The sequence below is a fragment of the Raphanus sativus genome, chromosome 1 (assembly GCF_000801105.2).
Source record: "Raphanus sativus cultivar WK10039 chromosome 1, ASM80110v3, whole genome shotgun sequence".
NCBI classification, from domain to species: domain Eukaryota; kingdom Viridiplantae; phylum Streptophyta; class Magnoliopsida; order Brassicales; family Brassicaceae; genus Raphanus; species Raphanus sativus.
Window position 1 is genome coordinate 14,597,066 of NC_079511.1, and position 14,155 is coordinate 14,611,220.

Below are 14,155 nucleotides of genomic sequence, written 5' to 3' on the forward strand. Positions count from 1 at the left end.
TTGTCACTCTAAGATTTTTAGAAGATGTTTTAGGAAAATAGGATTTTGATTCCTTTTAAATACCATATTACTCTTAATTTAGTTTGAATTATAATTATAATCTATAATTTTGTAATTGATTTTAAATGTTAAAATATTAAAAGGTTAATAAAATAAAAGTAGACAAAAAGAAAAACATGGGGTCGTTGTCTTCCATAACGATTTAGGGTTCAATAGAGAACCCTGACAGAGAGAAGAAAGATGAGGCAGAGAGAGATGAGAGATTGCAGGAGGAAGAACAGACTGGTCTAAGTTCGTGCCCTCGTCACCGGTCTGAGATCGTTTCCATCGTCATTGATCTGAGTTCGTCTCCACCGCCGGTTCGTCTCCATCGTCACTGGTCTCAAACAGGCCTTGATCCACATGTCGATTTCTGAGAATTTGTTTCTTCTTCTACTGATTAATAGGATTCAAATTTACTTGTTTCCATTCCAGATTTCTTGTTAGGGTTTCATTGCATCTCCTCATCTCCGTCACACCTCGTTCTCTCTCTCGTCTCCGGTGGCAAGGCGGAGCAGCGTCGAAGGCGGTTCTCATTGGTGGATTCTAGCAAAGGGCAAGCAATGGTTCGACATTTGGTCTTCTCTTGTGTAAGTTAATTCTCTTTTCTTTCTACTTAATTATCTCTCTACTTAAAAACTTAAATTTATTTGGTTCATTAGACTGTTACGAGACTATGCTGCAAAAGGTCTAGCTTGATTTGCTTTTCTTCTTTCTTTGTCTTTTGGCTACCTTTGAAGATTGTTGTTGGTGGAAGGCACAAGTATTTGATTAACTACGGAAGACGTTTGAGGATCGTGAGCATGGGGTATATACTTAATCTTTACAATACATAATGACTTTAACTTATTTTTTCTCAGTTTGACATTTTTTTTGAGCTAATAATTTTAACTTTGATTTCAACATATCAAAGCTTGTTCTTGATAGAGCATTCTACCACACTTGAACCTCTTTATGTTTTCACTACAAGAAATATGGATATTGTTAGCACGGGTTATATGCTATATTAGGTGTTTGATAGCATTTTCTTAAATGCTATGTATACGGCAGCAATCATAGGTACCACTCCTATGATAGCGTTTTTCTGTGATGCTACAACACATGTAAATACGATAGCAATAGCTGGATGATATTATTATGTTAACTGTAGCTCAACTTTTTTGTTACAAATTGATTACGGTTTATGGTTTGTGCTATGATAAGTACTTGTTCAATAGCAATATCATATCGCTATTATTTTTATGCTATAATATATATAATACTATTTTCATAATATATAATTTGAATATTATTGATTAAATCAAAAATTGATTTATAATTAAAAATTAAATTTTATTTATTAATCTATTTCTTGTTTACAAGTAAATTCTGGTTTACAAAAACAAATCAGAATTAGAAAATAAAGTAAACCTAGAAAAAAAACTAAACCTAAGGATCAATCTTCAATCTTCAAGCCTCCTCCTCTCTGGATTTCACTGATCTTCTTCTTCCTCACAGAACTCCGAGGTGGCTGTCTTCGAGGCACACACCGCTTCTGCTACCTCTCCTTGACGCCCACAGCCATGTACTCCATTGGACAAGGTAGAACTCAATGGAAGTCGAAGTTAGGTTCTGTCTCCTCACTGCAAAGTAATCGAAGTCAAAAACCCTTGCTTTCTTTCCAGCAATAATTTTTTTTTTAAAATAAACATACAAACAAATAAAATTCCATCGAACACATATAGGTATGGATGGGCATCTCAGCAAGATAGCGACTTACTTGAGGTTTTGCCCCTTGCTCTTTCCGAAATTGTGCTAGCAAAACCAGGAGGTACAAGCGGCCTGGGCGCATTACTTTAGAAGGGAAAAGAGTGATTACTAGAACCATCATCCAACGCTCTTCCCACCTATATACGCATAAACCTGAACATTAGCAAGATTATGATTGACGACAAGAGAAACCTGATAAAGAAAACTGATCTGAACTGAAGCTCTTTGGTTAAGCTAAGTACCTTGCTTTCAGAGACACCATGCTTTTTCAGAAGACTGATCAACTTAAAAACTCGAGACCAGCAAAGACCAAACTTTGCTTCATAAAATTTTGGGCATTCTCTCCAGTAGGGAACTCAACCAAGGCAACACCACAAAACACCCTCACACTATTATACACACGTATAACCAGTCATTCTAACTATTCTCCAAACATAAAATTGACAAAATCAATCATTAGCGGATTACCTTTCCATACTGACTGAAGAAGGCTTCCACGTCTTCCCTCTTAACATCATACGAGAATGGTGAAACGGCTACAGTTCTAGCATTAAGTTGTTCAATCAAATCTTCTAGCTTCAACAATTCTGTACTCCTACCAAACTTTTCCCTGTGTAATCAAACCCAGAAACGAAAGTGATCAATAAACCGAATAAGTTCTGTTAAGAAAGCTCGTATATTTGAATACAAAAGACAGGTCTCAGTGATATGGTGTGAAAAGAAAGCTAAAAAGACTACAGCCTAAGATGTTTCCAATACTAGTGCTTACAAAAGTTCTACAGAAGACGATTCAGTGACTTTTTAGCCATTGGTCTTGGCTCCAAGAATGGATGCCTGTTGGTTTTCTTTACTATATCTATCTAGCCTTCGTTTCCTTCCTACCTATACTCAAAGGAAGGTAAGCGTTTAAGCAAACCAGACACAAAGTGAACAACCAAAGGTATCAAAAGACAATAAGCATATGAAACAAAGAAGAAAGTTGATACCTTTAGCAGTCTCCTGAAACCAACTTGCTGCATCTCCGAAGAAACTCGTGTTATCAACCAAACAAAGTCTCCTAGCCTATTACACCACCAAACAAAGTCTGCTAAGAACAAAGACTAAACCTGAAAATAATATTTAAAAAAAAACTGGAAACATTCTCAAGAATCAATAATAAAGTTCAAAACTTTCATCTTGTTGGAAACTAAAAACAAAAGGTCTAGGACACACACACATCTACTCATGTCCATGATAACAAGCTGAGACAAATTCATCAAACAAAAGAAGAAAGTTGCTACCTTTAGAATAACCTTGAATCTGGTCATCAGATTCTTGAAGAAACGTGTTTATTGATTACAGTGGGCCTGTCACGAACATAGAAGGAGAAGAGGAGGAGATGAGCGGTTGTGACGAGGAGGAGATTACGGCAACATCAACACCCCACCACTAACAAGCTTTCATCATAATATGCCAAAATTGACTCACAAAATAGATCAGTATGGAGAAATCAAAGAAGTTAGACTTGACCAGAGGAAAAAAAGAGAGAAAGAGAGATTACGACATGAGGAGACGGTGGAGAGGAACCGTGGTGACAAGGAAGAGACGAGGTAGACAGAGAGAAGGTGGAGATGGCTGGCGGATGAGAGAGGACGGTGGTGATGGTCGTGGTGGTGATTCAGAGAGGATTGTTTCGATGGGAGAAGGGAGAAGGGAGAAGGGAGAAGGGAGAAGGGAGAAGGGAGTTCCGAGGGTTCGAGTGATTTTTTTTTTGTGATTCTCTTTTTTTGTTAAGACTGATTTTTACCTCTTTAAATAAATAATATGTTAGAGTACAGAGGAAAATTGTTGTTTTCTCCGCGCTTCTTTAGTTTTCACTTCAAGTCTCGCGGAAAATCTAATTTTAGATTCCCGCTTACAAAATGTCTATCATAGCATTTATCTAATGTTATTATGCAAATTTTTTTAAAAAAGTTATCTACAATAACAGTTCAGTAAAACGGGCTATAGTAATATGCTATGAATAAAGACTTTTTTTGTAGTGTTTGGTTTATTTATATCTCATGTGTTTCGTTGATCGGGCTTGGAGGTATTTAACCTTTTGTCGTTTGTTTCGTTGATCTGGATGGTAGTTGATGCTTCTACTTAATGGCAAGGATGTTGATAAAAAATATTTTGTATCTTCATATTCTTATGTAACTCTGTTTCAGCTGCTAAGAGGAGGTAGCAAAAGCGTGGTCGTTAGCCTCTGGGGCATTAGGTTTAGAGGGTGTGTGACTGGAAGACGGCGACGTTAGAGAACTCGTTGTTACGACGTCGGTCGTGGTGTGGTGCGGGCGTAAGGAGATAGAACTTTAGGTATAGAATTTTGTGTATAGGTTTTTTTTTTGAAAAGAAGTTTGTAAACAATTTCGATGTGTGGAAGCCTCCTTGGTCCAATGGTTTGACTAAGGGTTCATGTAATGCTTCTACACCCGGAGATCTGGGGTTCAAACCCCAGAAATACCAAATTATGCAGCTTATGGAGAAACGGATTACAGGAGATCTTCAGCTTGGTGCAGGGCGTACCATCGAACATGGATCTCATAGGACGGCTCGGAGAGGTGCAGTCAGGCGTGTATTCTCACAAGATGGTAGAATTGTCGGCTGTACAATCGTCTTTGTAATATTCTCATCATTGTAATAGCATAATTAATCGATAATAATCGATCCAGACGTTAAAAACAATTTCGATGTATAAATTTTAAAAATATGTCAAAATTGCCAAAAGTATGAAAAATCCTAAATAGACAAACAAAAGTTTAAAGTGTCTCTTTTTTTCCAATTCCCCCTTATATATACTGTAGCTTCCACGTTAAATTGCAAAAGCACGATCTCCTCTAACAAATCTTAACCTATCTTATATTTGATTAATAATGAATAAGAACTTTAACTAACTTTAGTCGTATATAGTTCAAAATTTTATAATAAATAATATTAGATCAAATGAAAAAATAATGTATGTTATTCTCAAATTTAGAATATAATTAAATAAGTTTTCATAGTAAAATTTGCAGAAAAAACTAGAAATATTTATTTATATGTGTTGGGGTTTTTCTATATTTTATTATTTTACAATGAATTTAGTGTCGAAAATGTGTGAAAAATTTATTGGTATGTATTAACAACGGTTAACAAAATGATTTACATAAAAATATGCTGAATAAGACATATGAACTACACTGTTATAAAATTAAACTACATATAATATCAAAAAGTAACTATTTATTTAAACTAATTATTTTAAAATAAAAGCTAGACATATATAAAATTATAACTAAATATACCCAAAACAGCCAAAATATTATCAAATAAAATATGAGTTACATCTATTTTATTATAAGAGAAATACAAATAAGAAATAACTCTTAAAATTACAAATTATTTACAAAGCAATGTCATTGAAGTAATTAATATATTTATAAATTTTTATGTTTATAAATGTGATATTAAACAGTTATTTAATAGGATAAAATTTTAAAATATATATCATAATTTATAGAAAATAAATATTTATTTTATTGAAAATAAAAATAAATACCCGGGTGTGCGGGTCAAGCTCTAGTAGTCTCTTAATAGAAACATCTTTTTGAGAACAATTCGAAGAAGAGGTTATGTTGTTGCACTTTGTATTCGAAGTTGAGATAAAGTAACTGAGAAAACAGAAACTGCAGAGATCAAAATTAATCTGTATTTAAAGGAATCTACTATTTATTATACATTGTTGCTTTAATGTAAAAAAGATTGATGAATGTGACTCTGTGGCTGTACAAAGTAGCCAGCAAATTGTGGTGGGTAAGGATGGAACATAATCGGTGACAGTGGTGGAGGATGCAGTACCGGTAAGTAACCACATCTTGGCTGCACGCGAACATAACCACGTCTTTCCATCGCAAAAGCTTCTTCAGCTTCGTGCATAATAAGCATAGCACGTTTCATACGCTCTTCATTCTCTTGCTCCTCTTCACGCTTTCTCTTTTGTTCCGCCTCGCGCACAATAAGCACAGCACGTTTCATACGCTCTTCATTCTGTTTCTCCTCTTCACGCTCTCTCTTTTGCTCCTCCGATATGCTGGATATCAAGTCGGTAAACACTCGGGCAGTGAGTTCGCTGTCGGAGCCGGCATGGTGCGCATCACCCACACGTTTGATGTGAAGATCGTCTGCTATTCTCTGCAAACCGTAGCGTGCAGACACACCTATGCAATCAACCGCAATCTTCTTGACATCAAAAGTAAGCCCTAGGGTTTCCTCAACGGTTTGGTTAAAAGCTTCTAAAGTCTCGGGCAGTGGTTTTCTCCCGGTCAGGCCTTGAACCAGATAGGCTTTGTCGGACGAACCGTCAAAGGTGACCCACTTCAGCTCCTTCCCCTTGAGAATCTGACCCAAATCTTCGAAAAACGGTTTGATTCCCACTCCCTCTTCTCTGATTTTCTTGAAATCGAGACCGTTGCGTCTAAGAAACTCCATCGACTTCTCGTTACAAGCATCGGTTCTCGCATCAAAATCCTTGAAATTGACCTCCCACGTACCCCCGATACTTCCGTCGCGTTCGAACAGAGTGAAACCTAGTTGAATAGGTTTCGTCCGTTCGACATTGAACTTCAGATTCTCGTATCTAGTCTCGTCGGTAGCGCCCATAGGAGTCTCTTTCAAACAACCCGGAAACTCTGTATCGATAGCGATGAAATCACAACTTTTTAGAGTTTTCTTGATCAGATTCATCTCTTCTTCATAATTAGAGAAGAAGATTTCTGGCATGGTCGCTCTCGATAATATTTTGTAAGCAAAAAGAAATAATTCTGATCTCTCTCTCTCTTTCGTAAGGAAGAAGCAATTTTTACAGTGATTTGTTCAGATGATTGATACTCTCTTATATAGACGTTGGTGACATATCAGAGATCTTTAAAGTTTTCCTTTTTTCGACAATTTCCTTTTTTTTTTAACACGTTGACTTTTTGACCAGATTTGTTTTTGTTTCTTTTTAACAACATAAATATCTTATCTATTACATTGGATCAAGTTAATCAATAAAAGTAGCCGTTATAAAAAAAAATATTTTATCTATTAATTTAGGGTTTTCTTTTAATTTACCGTATGAATGGCATACGTTTTTATTTTTTCTGCTAAAAAGTATCTTAGGAAACTGCATACGTTTTTTTTTACTTATTAAATTTGTTGTGACTTAATATAATAGCATGATATTTATTTTATCTTATACGACAAATATATTAAAACTAAAATAAAAGCTAATAAATACGGCTTCGTTCTAAAATTTTTTAAACAATTCTTGAAACCCTAACGTCTTCTTCATCTTCAAGCCGCCACCTATGGAGGTTTGGGATGTCTTTCTGAAAGTAACCCTTGATAAATTCTATTGAACATATGTGTGGCATTTTCTATTGATTGTTTCCATCGTGAATATCGTTTCACAAATATTTTTCGTTCTGAGATTCAAATATAGTTTACACGAGCTCATTTGTTCTTATTGCTTATGCATGTATTGCTTTTGTCTGTATTGAAACCTCTTATGTATGTACTGAGATTAAGCCTGGAAAGCCCATCAATGTCGAACAAAAAGTTGGGTATATGATTTGTCCCAGGTCTGTATCAATACCTACGTGTTTTCTTGAAAGATTCGTATAGTGTTGATTGTTTTTTTTTTTTTTTTGCTTAAATATAGTGTTGATTGTTGTAATCCGTTCTGTCTCAGGTTACCCTTGGTGAGGCGAAGAATTTGGGAGAGCATTCAGATCTTTGTGAAGGTTAGTAGTGATGATAAGCAAATGCTTCTCCTCGGAAACCTCTCTAATATAAGAAGATTCCTCGAGTTTCTCTTGATCCCATACTTGAGCAAGAACTTGAAATCCCTCACGAGTGCAAAACCACCAATGCCTATCTGCTTGGTTATAAGAACCCTGATCCCATGGATGAGCAGCTTAACTCTGGTGAGCCGATTATGATCTTCTTTTTTAAATAACTGAGCTCCAATTTTTGAGCCAACGTTTTGATACTATGATTTTGTATTGAAGCGAATCTTTTGTCTATGTTCTTGATGACTTTGATTTAGAGGATGAGGAAATTCCCTTGGATATGATTCAAAGTTGCAAGTGTTTATTGGTGAGAAACGATGAGATGAGATACCTTCTCTTTCAGCTACTGGGAACAAGTTCTTTCCCAAGGTGGAAAGAAAAGCATCACTATATGCAACACTATCATCTGTGAATTTATATACGAGTATATATATATATGTGTGATTGAATTTGGTTTCCAAATGTTGCAGGTTGGGAAATCTGTGTCAAGAGAGGATGGTCTCAAACTCCATATGCCACCTGTATACTCCATTATTATACAAGTTGCTTTCTGCTTAACACAAACTCAAATTTACAATAACAAAACAATTGTCTGCATTTTTGCTAAATGAAAGATTGATGCATGAGTCAGAAGATGGAACACTGCATGTCACAATGAGTTTAGAAGATGATCTAAAAGACATCAAGGCAATGAGTGTAGAAGATGATCTAAAAGACATCAAGGCAATGGTTTTGTTTAAACCTTTCCCTTTAAACCGATTAGTTTACAATCAATCAACTTTCTTAACCACTACCCGATAAACCGACTCGTTTAAAAAACAATAAAATCTTTGCTAACTAAATTTCATTAATAGAAATACGATTAACAGAATATAGATTTATTATCCTCTTTATCTGATAGAACATCTGATGTACAGTACAAAGTTCCAGGCTGAACAAATTAGTGGAACAGCATTAACTGAAAGACTAACTTCAAAGAGAATTATCGCAAATGCAACATTATTCAACACTTGTAAACGATCACTTTGTGCGGTTCTGCTTCTCCTCGATCCCAGACTGAGAGAAGCGTCTCCTAAGAATTTCAAGAACATCTTCAAACTTCACATCCCTTTTAGACAGAAGCACCATCGAATGGTACAACACATCAGCCATCTCCGATGCTGTTCTTGAAACGTCCTCCTTATCCTCCAGTGTTCTGCATAACTCGTCTGCTTCTTCCCTGAACACATAAAAACCCCAATAAGCTTCACACATAGCTCTATGGTCGTCTCTGCAGTAACGTTCCACTGAAGAAAACCGACAAAAAAAATACCTGATCTTTGAGCAAAGCAGAGCGTCATCCGTCAATAACCGTCTAGTCCACGATGGTTTGCCTTCCTGAGGAACTGTTGATTCTTCTTTCCGCTTTGAAATGATTGATTCTAGTGAATACAATGTTGTTAATGCTAGCTTGTTTCCTGAAGCCTGTTATGCATAATGGTTGATGTTCTTCAGATTTCAATATCTCTCGTCATAGAAATAGATTTTTTTTAAAACAGCAAACCTCATCATTGTTTAGTTGATCCAACACTGAGGTGTAGTAACAAGTCTCCGCGCCTGTGTGACACGTAGGTCCATCAGGTGTTCCAAGATAAATTATCTGAGCAATCACAAAACCAATGGAGTTTACTGATATAACAGTTCATCGAACGTTAGTTAGATTCTAATATCAATGGTTTCAGACAAAACATACCGAATCACGGTCGCAGTCAAGATAAACATCGAGGACGTTGATGAAGTTGTTGGATGTCTCTCCCTTAGTCCATAAGATTGATCTTGATCGGCTGAAGAATGTAGCTTTACGAGAAGTGAGGGTTGTGGAGAGAGCCTCTCTGTTAGCAAAGCCTTGCATTAACACAGCTCCAGTGTCAACGTTTTGTGCTATTGCCACAGCTAATCCTTTTTCATCCCATTTGATTCGGTCCAACAAGTTATCTACCTATCCCACCAAAACAAATACTAGGCATGATAAATACCAGAGATCACAGCAGCATAATAATAAAAACTATTATTAATACAAGAACTAAGAACAGAGACTTAAAATAAAATTGTAAGTTTGGAGTAAATAGGACAGTATGTGAGGCAAAGAGATATATTCAATCTAAGGTATAAAAAAACAAAAGTCAATTATATGAATTAAATCTTGGCAAATCGCTCTTATGTCGTGTAATCAAAGCTTAACAAGTCAATAATCTATATGTGTAGGACTATAGAGAAGAGAGATACACTTGATTACCTTAGCTTGGAGAGCAATGTTGTTATCATTAGAAGCGAATACGACACCACTGGATCTGCTGCTTCTCTGCTTGATGCACAAGGCTTTGGGGATGAAGCAGTTACTTGTCGCCTGTAATGACTGCGCTAATGCATTGTACGATACCGCCATTAACGCAAAGTGAATCGTTGACGACAGCGGCGGCGGCGGAAGGAAACCCTAATTATTCTCAGATCTAATTTACTTAAAGTCACAGTGAGAGTGAAGGGCTTTTTTTTTTCGTTTGTTAAAGACTAACCCATCAATTTCTTTTCAGTTGACCAAAATGCCCCTGTCTAATCGTAGTATTCACAAGTACAAAAACATAACGCGTCTACAGTGATTCTCGCGGTGGAGTAGTAAGTTCAAGCTTTTGGGCTGCTTTCTGGTTGCATCTTGAGGCGTCAGTTTCCCTGATCAGTCAGGTAATTTTAATCGCTCTCTGTATGTCTTTTTCTCGGGTTTTGGGATTGCTTCTGAACTGAATACTACGGTTTTAGGTTCGAGAATGGATGACGGTAATGTTTTTCTTGCTTCCGTCTCATGGTGACGATATAAGGGCTTATTCGAACTAATTTGTGGATTGGTTTGGCAGAAGCAGGTTGATCCTCTCAAGACTCAAGAGCTATGAAGATGACTCAGCAGGTAATGGGCTTGACCCACTCTTTATTATTTCCTTAGTATTCATTCCACTTCTCTAAGAGCATGTGCAACGGTGTGATTTAGGCAGTTCTTAGCTCAGTAACATATGATTAAAGCAATAAAAAAATATTAAATGGGGCGAGTTAGCTAAAGATTGGTCTGTCATTAAGGATTTTAAAGACTCAATCCTTAGCGGCGTGGCGCGCTGTGATTGGTCCGAGAGATCACATGTTTGAGAAGTTAAAAAAATTGATCTCATTTGTCCCGAAGGCGAAAAAAAAAGAAACTTGTCTCGACTCCAAGGTGACTGAAACGGCGAAATCGCGATTGTGAAAACCCGAGGTAAATCGAAGCTTTTTCTTGTTCATTTACGGTTTTAGATTAGGTTGCATGTTTGTTTCCTCTCAAATAAGGGTTCGTTATGTGGTTTTCAATCGGTTTGTTGATTTTTCGTTTGAAGTTTAGGGTTTCAAAACGATTTAGATTTTCAATCGATTTGGGGATTATTTCGTTTGTGGTTAGGGTTTCAAAAATGTTTTGGTTTCAATCGATTTCTGGATCTTTTCGTTTGTGGTTAGGGTTTCAAATCGATTTTTATATCACTCGATTTGGGGATCGGTTTGTTTGTTCTTACGGTTTCAAAAGGAGATTGGTTTGTATCGAGGCTTATATGATCTTTGCGTTTGTTCTTATGTGTTAACGGTTTTCAAACGATGCTTCTTGTGCTCTGGCTCTTGACTTGTTATAATTATTATTTTTTCTTCTTCTCTTTCAGGTTAACATGGGACAGGATTACAGTTACAGTCAGCCTTCTTCATCAGAGTACGACATCACCTCTCTTCTTGAAGAAGAAGCTGCACTCTACGCTGATGAAGCAGCTGCACTCTACGCTGATGAAGCTGAGAGTAGCTACATGATCGGAGAGCCGGCTGAGTACCCACCTCGAGTTGAGGCTGTTACACAACTCAGCAGACACAACTCAACAGACCTTATGGCTATGGAGGAGATGAGTGATGACTTGCGGACACAACTCAGCCAGCTTAAGGATCAAGGTATTAAGAGTGAGCAGAAGCTGGTTAAGCTAGAGAAGACAGTGGTGGTTTGTCTCCTGGTTTGTGTATTACTGTTAATGGGTTTGGTGTTCATCTATCTGCGTGGTGAGTTTCTGTCCTCTTCCTTTTGATTGTTGTGTCTGCAATTTTTTAAAGCTTTTAACTGTTTTATCTCGTGTGTTTGCAGGAAGAGCTTCAAAGGGTACGTACAAGCTGAAGTCTTACGCGGCAATCTGAAGTCCCGACTGTTTGTAATAAAAGGTACTCTACAATCAACTTCGAAGTCTCTTTTTTTTTGAATAATAAAAACATATACTAGTTGTAGTTTTAAACGTTGACATTACTCAATCAATTTGTATAGGATTTGATACTAGTTCTAGTTTTTAAATGTTGAGATTTGATTGGTGTTAAATGATACTGAAATGCTTTAAATGTTAGTTTTAAAGCAATATAGTTATATATCACTTTCGTCTTGCTTAGTTAATTATCAGTACTAGTCTGATTTATTGTAGTTGTAGTTTTAAATGCTTAGTTAATTATCAGTACTAGTCTAATTACCTTCCTACCTGCCAAGATTTATTGTGTTAAATGTTTCTTTAGGTTTAGATCGCTTACTTAAGGTTTTGTGTTGCTAGTAGAGTGACACAAAGCATTCCCTCACTATGAATACGACCCCTGGTTTTGTAAATCTACTGAATAGTCAATATTCAGTAGATCTTGAATCCCCCGAACCCGTTTGGTTGAGTGGTCCCAGTCAAGATGAGTCTGCTGTGAAGGTGAGGAGTAAATGGTCTCCCAATGAGGATAAAATCCTCATTGGTGCTTGGCTCAACACCAGTAAAGATCCTGTGGTGAGCAATGACCAGAAAGCTAACACGTTCTGGAGCAGGATCGTAGACTACTACAACGCAAGCCCCCAGCTGGTGGGAAGAACGCCTAGGCTTCTTGGTCAGTGCAAGCAGAGGTGGTCTAGGATTAATGACCAAGTCTGCAAGTTCGTTGGATGCTACGACGCGGCTTTGAGGGAGCAGAGAAGTGGTCAAAACGAAGATGATGTGATGAAAACTGCACTAGACCGCTTCTTCAATCAGCATTCGGTGAGATTTAGCATGGAACATGCCTGGAGGGAGCTGAGGCATGACCAGAAATGGTGCTCCTGTTTTGTGGCTAAGGACGGTGGGAAGGATAAGCGCAAAGTCGTGGAGGTTGATACAGAAGACGAAGAGGCTAGACCTACGGGGGTTAAGGCTGCTAAAGCGGCCGCTAAGAAGAAGAAGAGTGGTAAAGAAGAGGCTCTGACGAAGATAGAGGCCATCATGCAAGTGAAAAAAGAAGTCTCAACACAGAACCTCCTTGAACGTCTACTTGCCAAAAAAGAGCCTCTCAATGAGATGGAAACAACTCTTAAAATCAAACTTATGTCTGCTCTTATATGAGTTTAGGTATTGTCATTTAGTTATCTTGGTTGTATGAGTTTAGGCCGTCTACTTGCATATTTTTTATCATGTTTTACATTACCTATCTTGCATATTTTTCAATAATGTTTTACATTAGCTAACTGTTGTCTTTTTTTCAGGTTCTACAGTAGGCATGTGAACCAAGTCACGGGTGCTTTGGAGATGGGAAAGTCTTTTGGTCTTTGGAGCATGTGAACCAAGACAGTCACGGGATGTTCTGTTCACTTATGTAGTATAAGTAGTTGTAGTTGTATCCTCTTGTTTCCTACATCGAAACTCTTAACCTATCTTGTTTTTTCTCCTATCATCTCGGAGAGGTTGTAGTGTAAGACTGAAGCACTCTTTTTAATCAAGTATCGGAGAGGTTGTAGTGTAATATTTTTAAGACTGAAGCACTCTGTCATCTCTTAACCACAAGTATCATCTCTTGCTTCTCATCATCTCTTGCTTCTCATCATCTCTTTACATTTTAACACACGCATCATCACATCATTTTTAACACAAGTATCATCTCTTGAATTTTACCTTCTCATCATTTTTAACACAAGTATCATCTTTTTACATTATAGAAAATCATATCTTGCTTCTATTGCATTTTAACTTATCATCTCTTGCATTTTACATTTTAACTTATAAAAAAATTGTTCTAAAACATAAATTGAGATTAAAAAAAATGTTCTAAAATATATATTGAGATTTAAAAAAATTGTTCTAAAATATTAATTCCAAAATCATATATTGAGATTATAGATTAAAATTTCAAAATATAGATTAAAACAAAATAATTTATTTTTTCAAGCAGGATGTCATCATCTTCATCCGATGGACTCGACCAAAGATTGAATGAAGTTTTCGACGAAATATGCGAAGATACATTAAACAACTTCTTGGAGCCCCAAACCGATAAGCAAAGGAAGCGTGCTTATATAGATAGAAACCGTGAAGAAGGACACACCCGTTTATGGAATGACTACTTTGCCAAAAATCCCACATATGAAGCACATTTATTCAGACGCCGTTTCCGTATGAACAAGGAATTATTCATGAGTATTGTCTATGGCCTCTCACAGAACGTTCCATTCTTTCAACACA

The 14,155-nt window shown here is 36.7% G+C and overlaps 2 protein-coding genes and 2 long non-coding RNA genes across 8 annotated transcripts; 1 reads left to right on the plus strand and 3 right to left on the minus strand.

Moving 5' to 3' along the window:
• Window positions 1-1,350: 1,350 nt before the first annotated feature.
• Window positions 1,351-3,573, minus strand: LOC108809553 (uncharacterized). Of its 4 annotated transcripts, XR_001942875.2 has the most exons (8): window positions 3,329-3,572; window positions 3,069-3,224; window positions 2,775-2,850; window positions 2,558-2,670; window positions 2,257-2,398; window positions 2,031-2,177; window positions 1,799-1,925; window positions 1,351-1,661 (listed from the first exon to the last, which is right to left on the minus strand). It is a non-coding gene; the product is annotated as an uncharacterized LOC108809553 (long non-coding RNA). The 4 variants fall into 4 exon arrangements; XR_001942859.2 differs by having other exon boundaries at window positions 1,799-1,941; window positions 3,069-3,573; XR_001942858.2 differs by having other exon boundaries at window positions 3,069-3,572.
• Window positions 3,574-5,490: 1,917 nt separating this feature from the next.
• On the minus strand, window positions 5,491-6,612 carry LOC108856522 (probable CCR4-associated factor 1 homolog 5). The gene has a single exon (XM_018630351.2). It carries the CDS (start codon window positions 6,565-6,567, stop codon window positions 5,536-5,538), a length of 1,032 nt encoding a protein of 343 aa, XP_018485853.1. The 5' UTR covers window positions 6,568-6,612; the 3' UTR covers window positions 5,491-5,535.
• A 1,834-nt stretch (window positions 6,613-8,446) lies between these two features.
• Window positions 8,447-10,135, minus strand: LOC108840329 (histidine biosynthesis bifunctional protein hisIE, chloroplastic). The gene is made up of 5 exons (XM_018613165.2): window positions 9,895-10,135; window positions 9,352-9,597; window positions 9,163-9,258; window positions 8,932-9,083; window positions 8,447-8,838 (listed from the first exon to the last, which is right to left on the minus strand). The coding sequence occupies exons 1-5, from the start codon at window positions 10,042-10,044 to the stop codon at window positions 8,640-8,642; spliced, it is 843 nt and encodes a 280-aa protein (XP_018468667.1). The 5' UTR covers window positions 10,045-10,135; the 3' UTR covers window positions 8,447-8,639.
• A 127-nt stretch (window positions 10,136-10,262) lies between these two features.
• Window positions 10,263-13,490, plus strand: LOC108850491 (uncharacterized). 2 transcript variants are annotated; one of them, XR_008934402.1, is made up of 6 exons: window positions 10,263-10,337; window positions 10,508-10,557; window positions 10,639-10,896; window positions 11,330-11,711; window positions 11,794-11,867; window positions 13,183-13,490. It is a non-coding gene; the product is annotated as an uncharacterized LOC108850491 (long non-coding RNA). The 2 variants fall into 2 exon arrangements; XR_008934403.1 differs by having other exon boundaries at window positions 10,266-10,337; window positions 10,735-10,896.
• The last annotated feature ends 665 nt before the right edge of the window (window positions 13,491-14,155 follow it).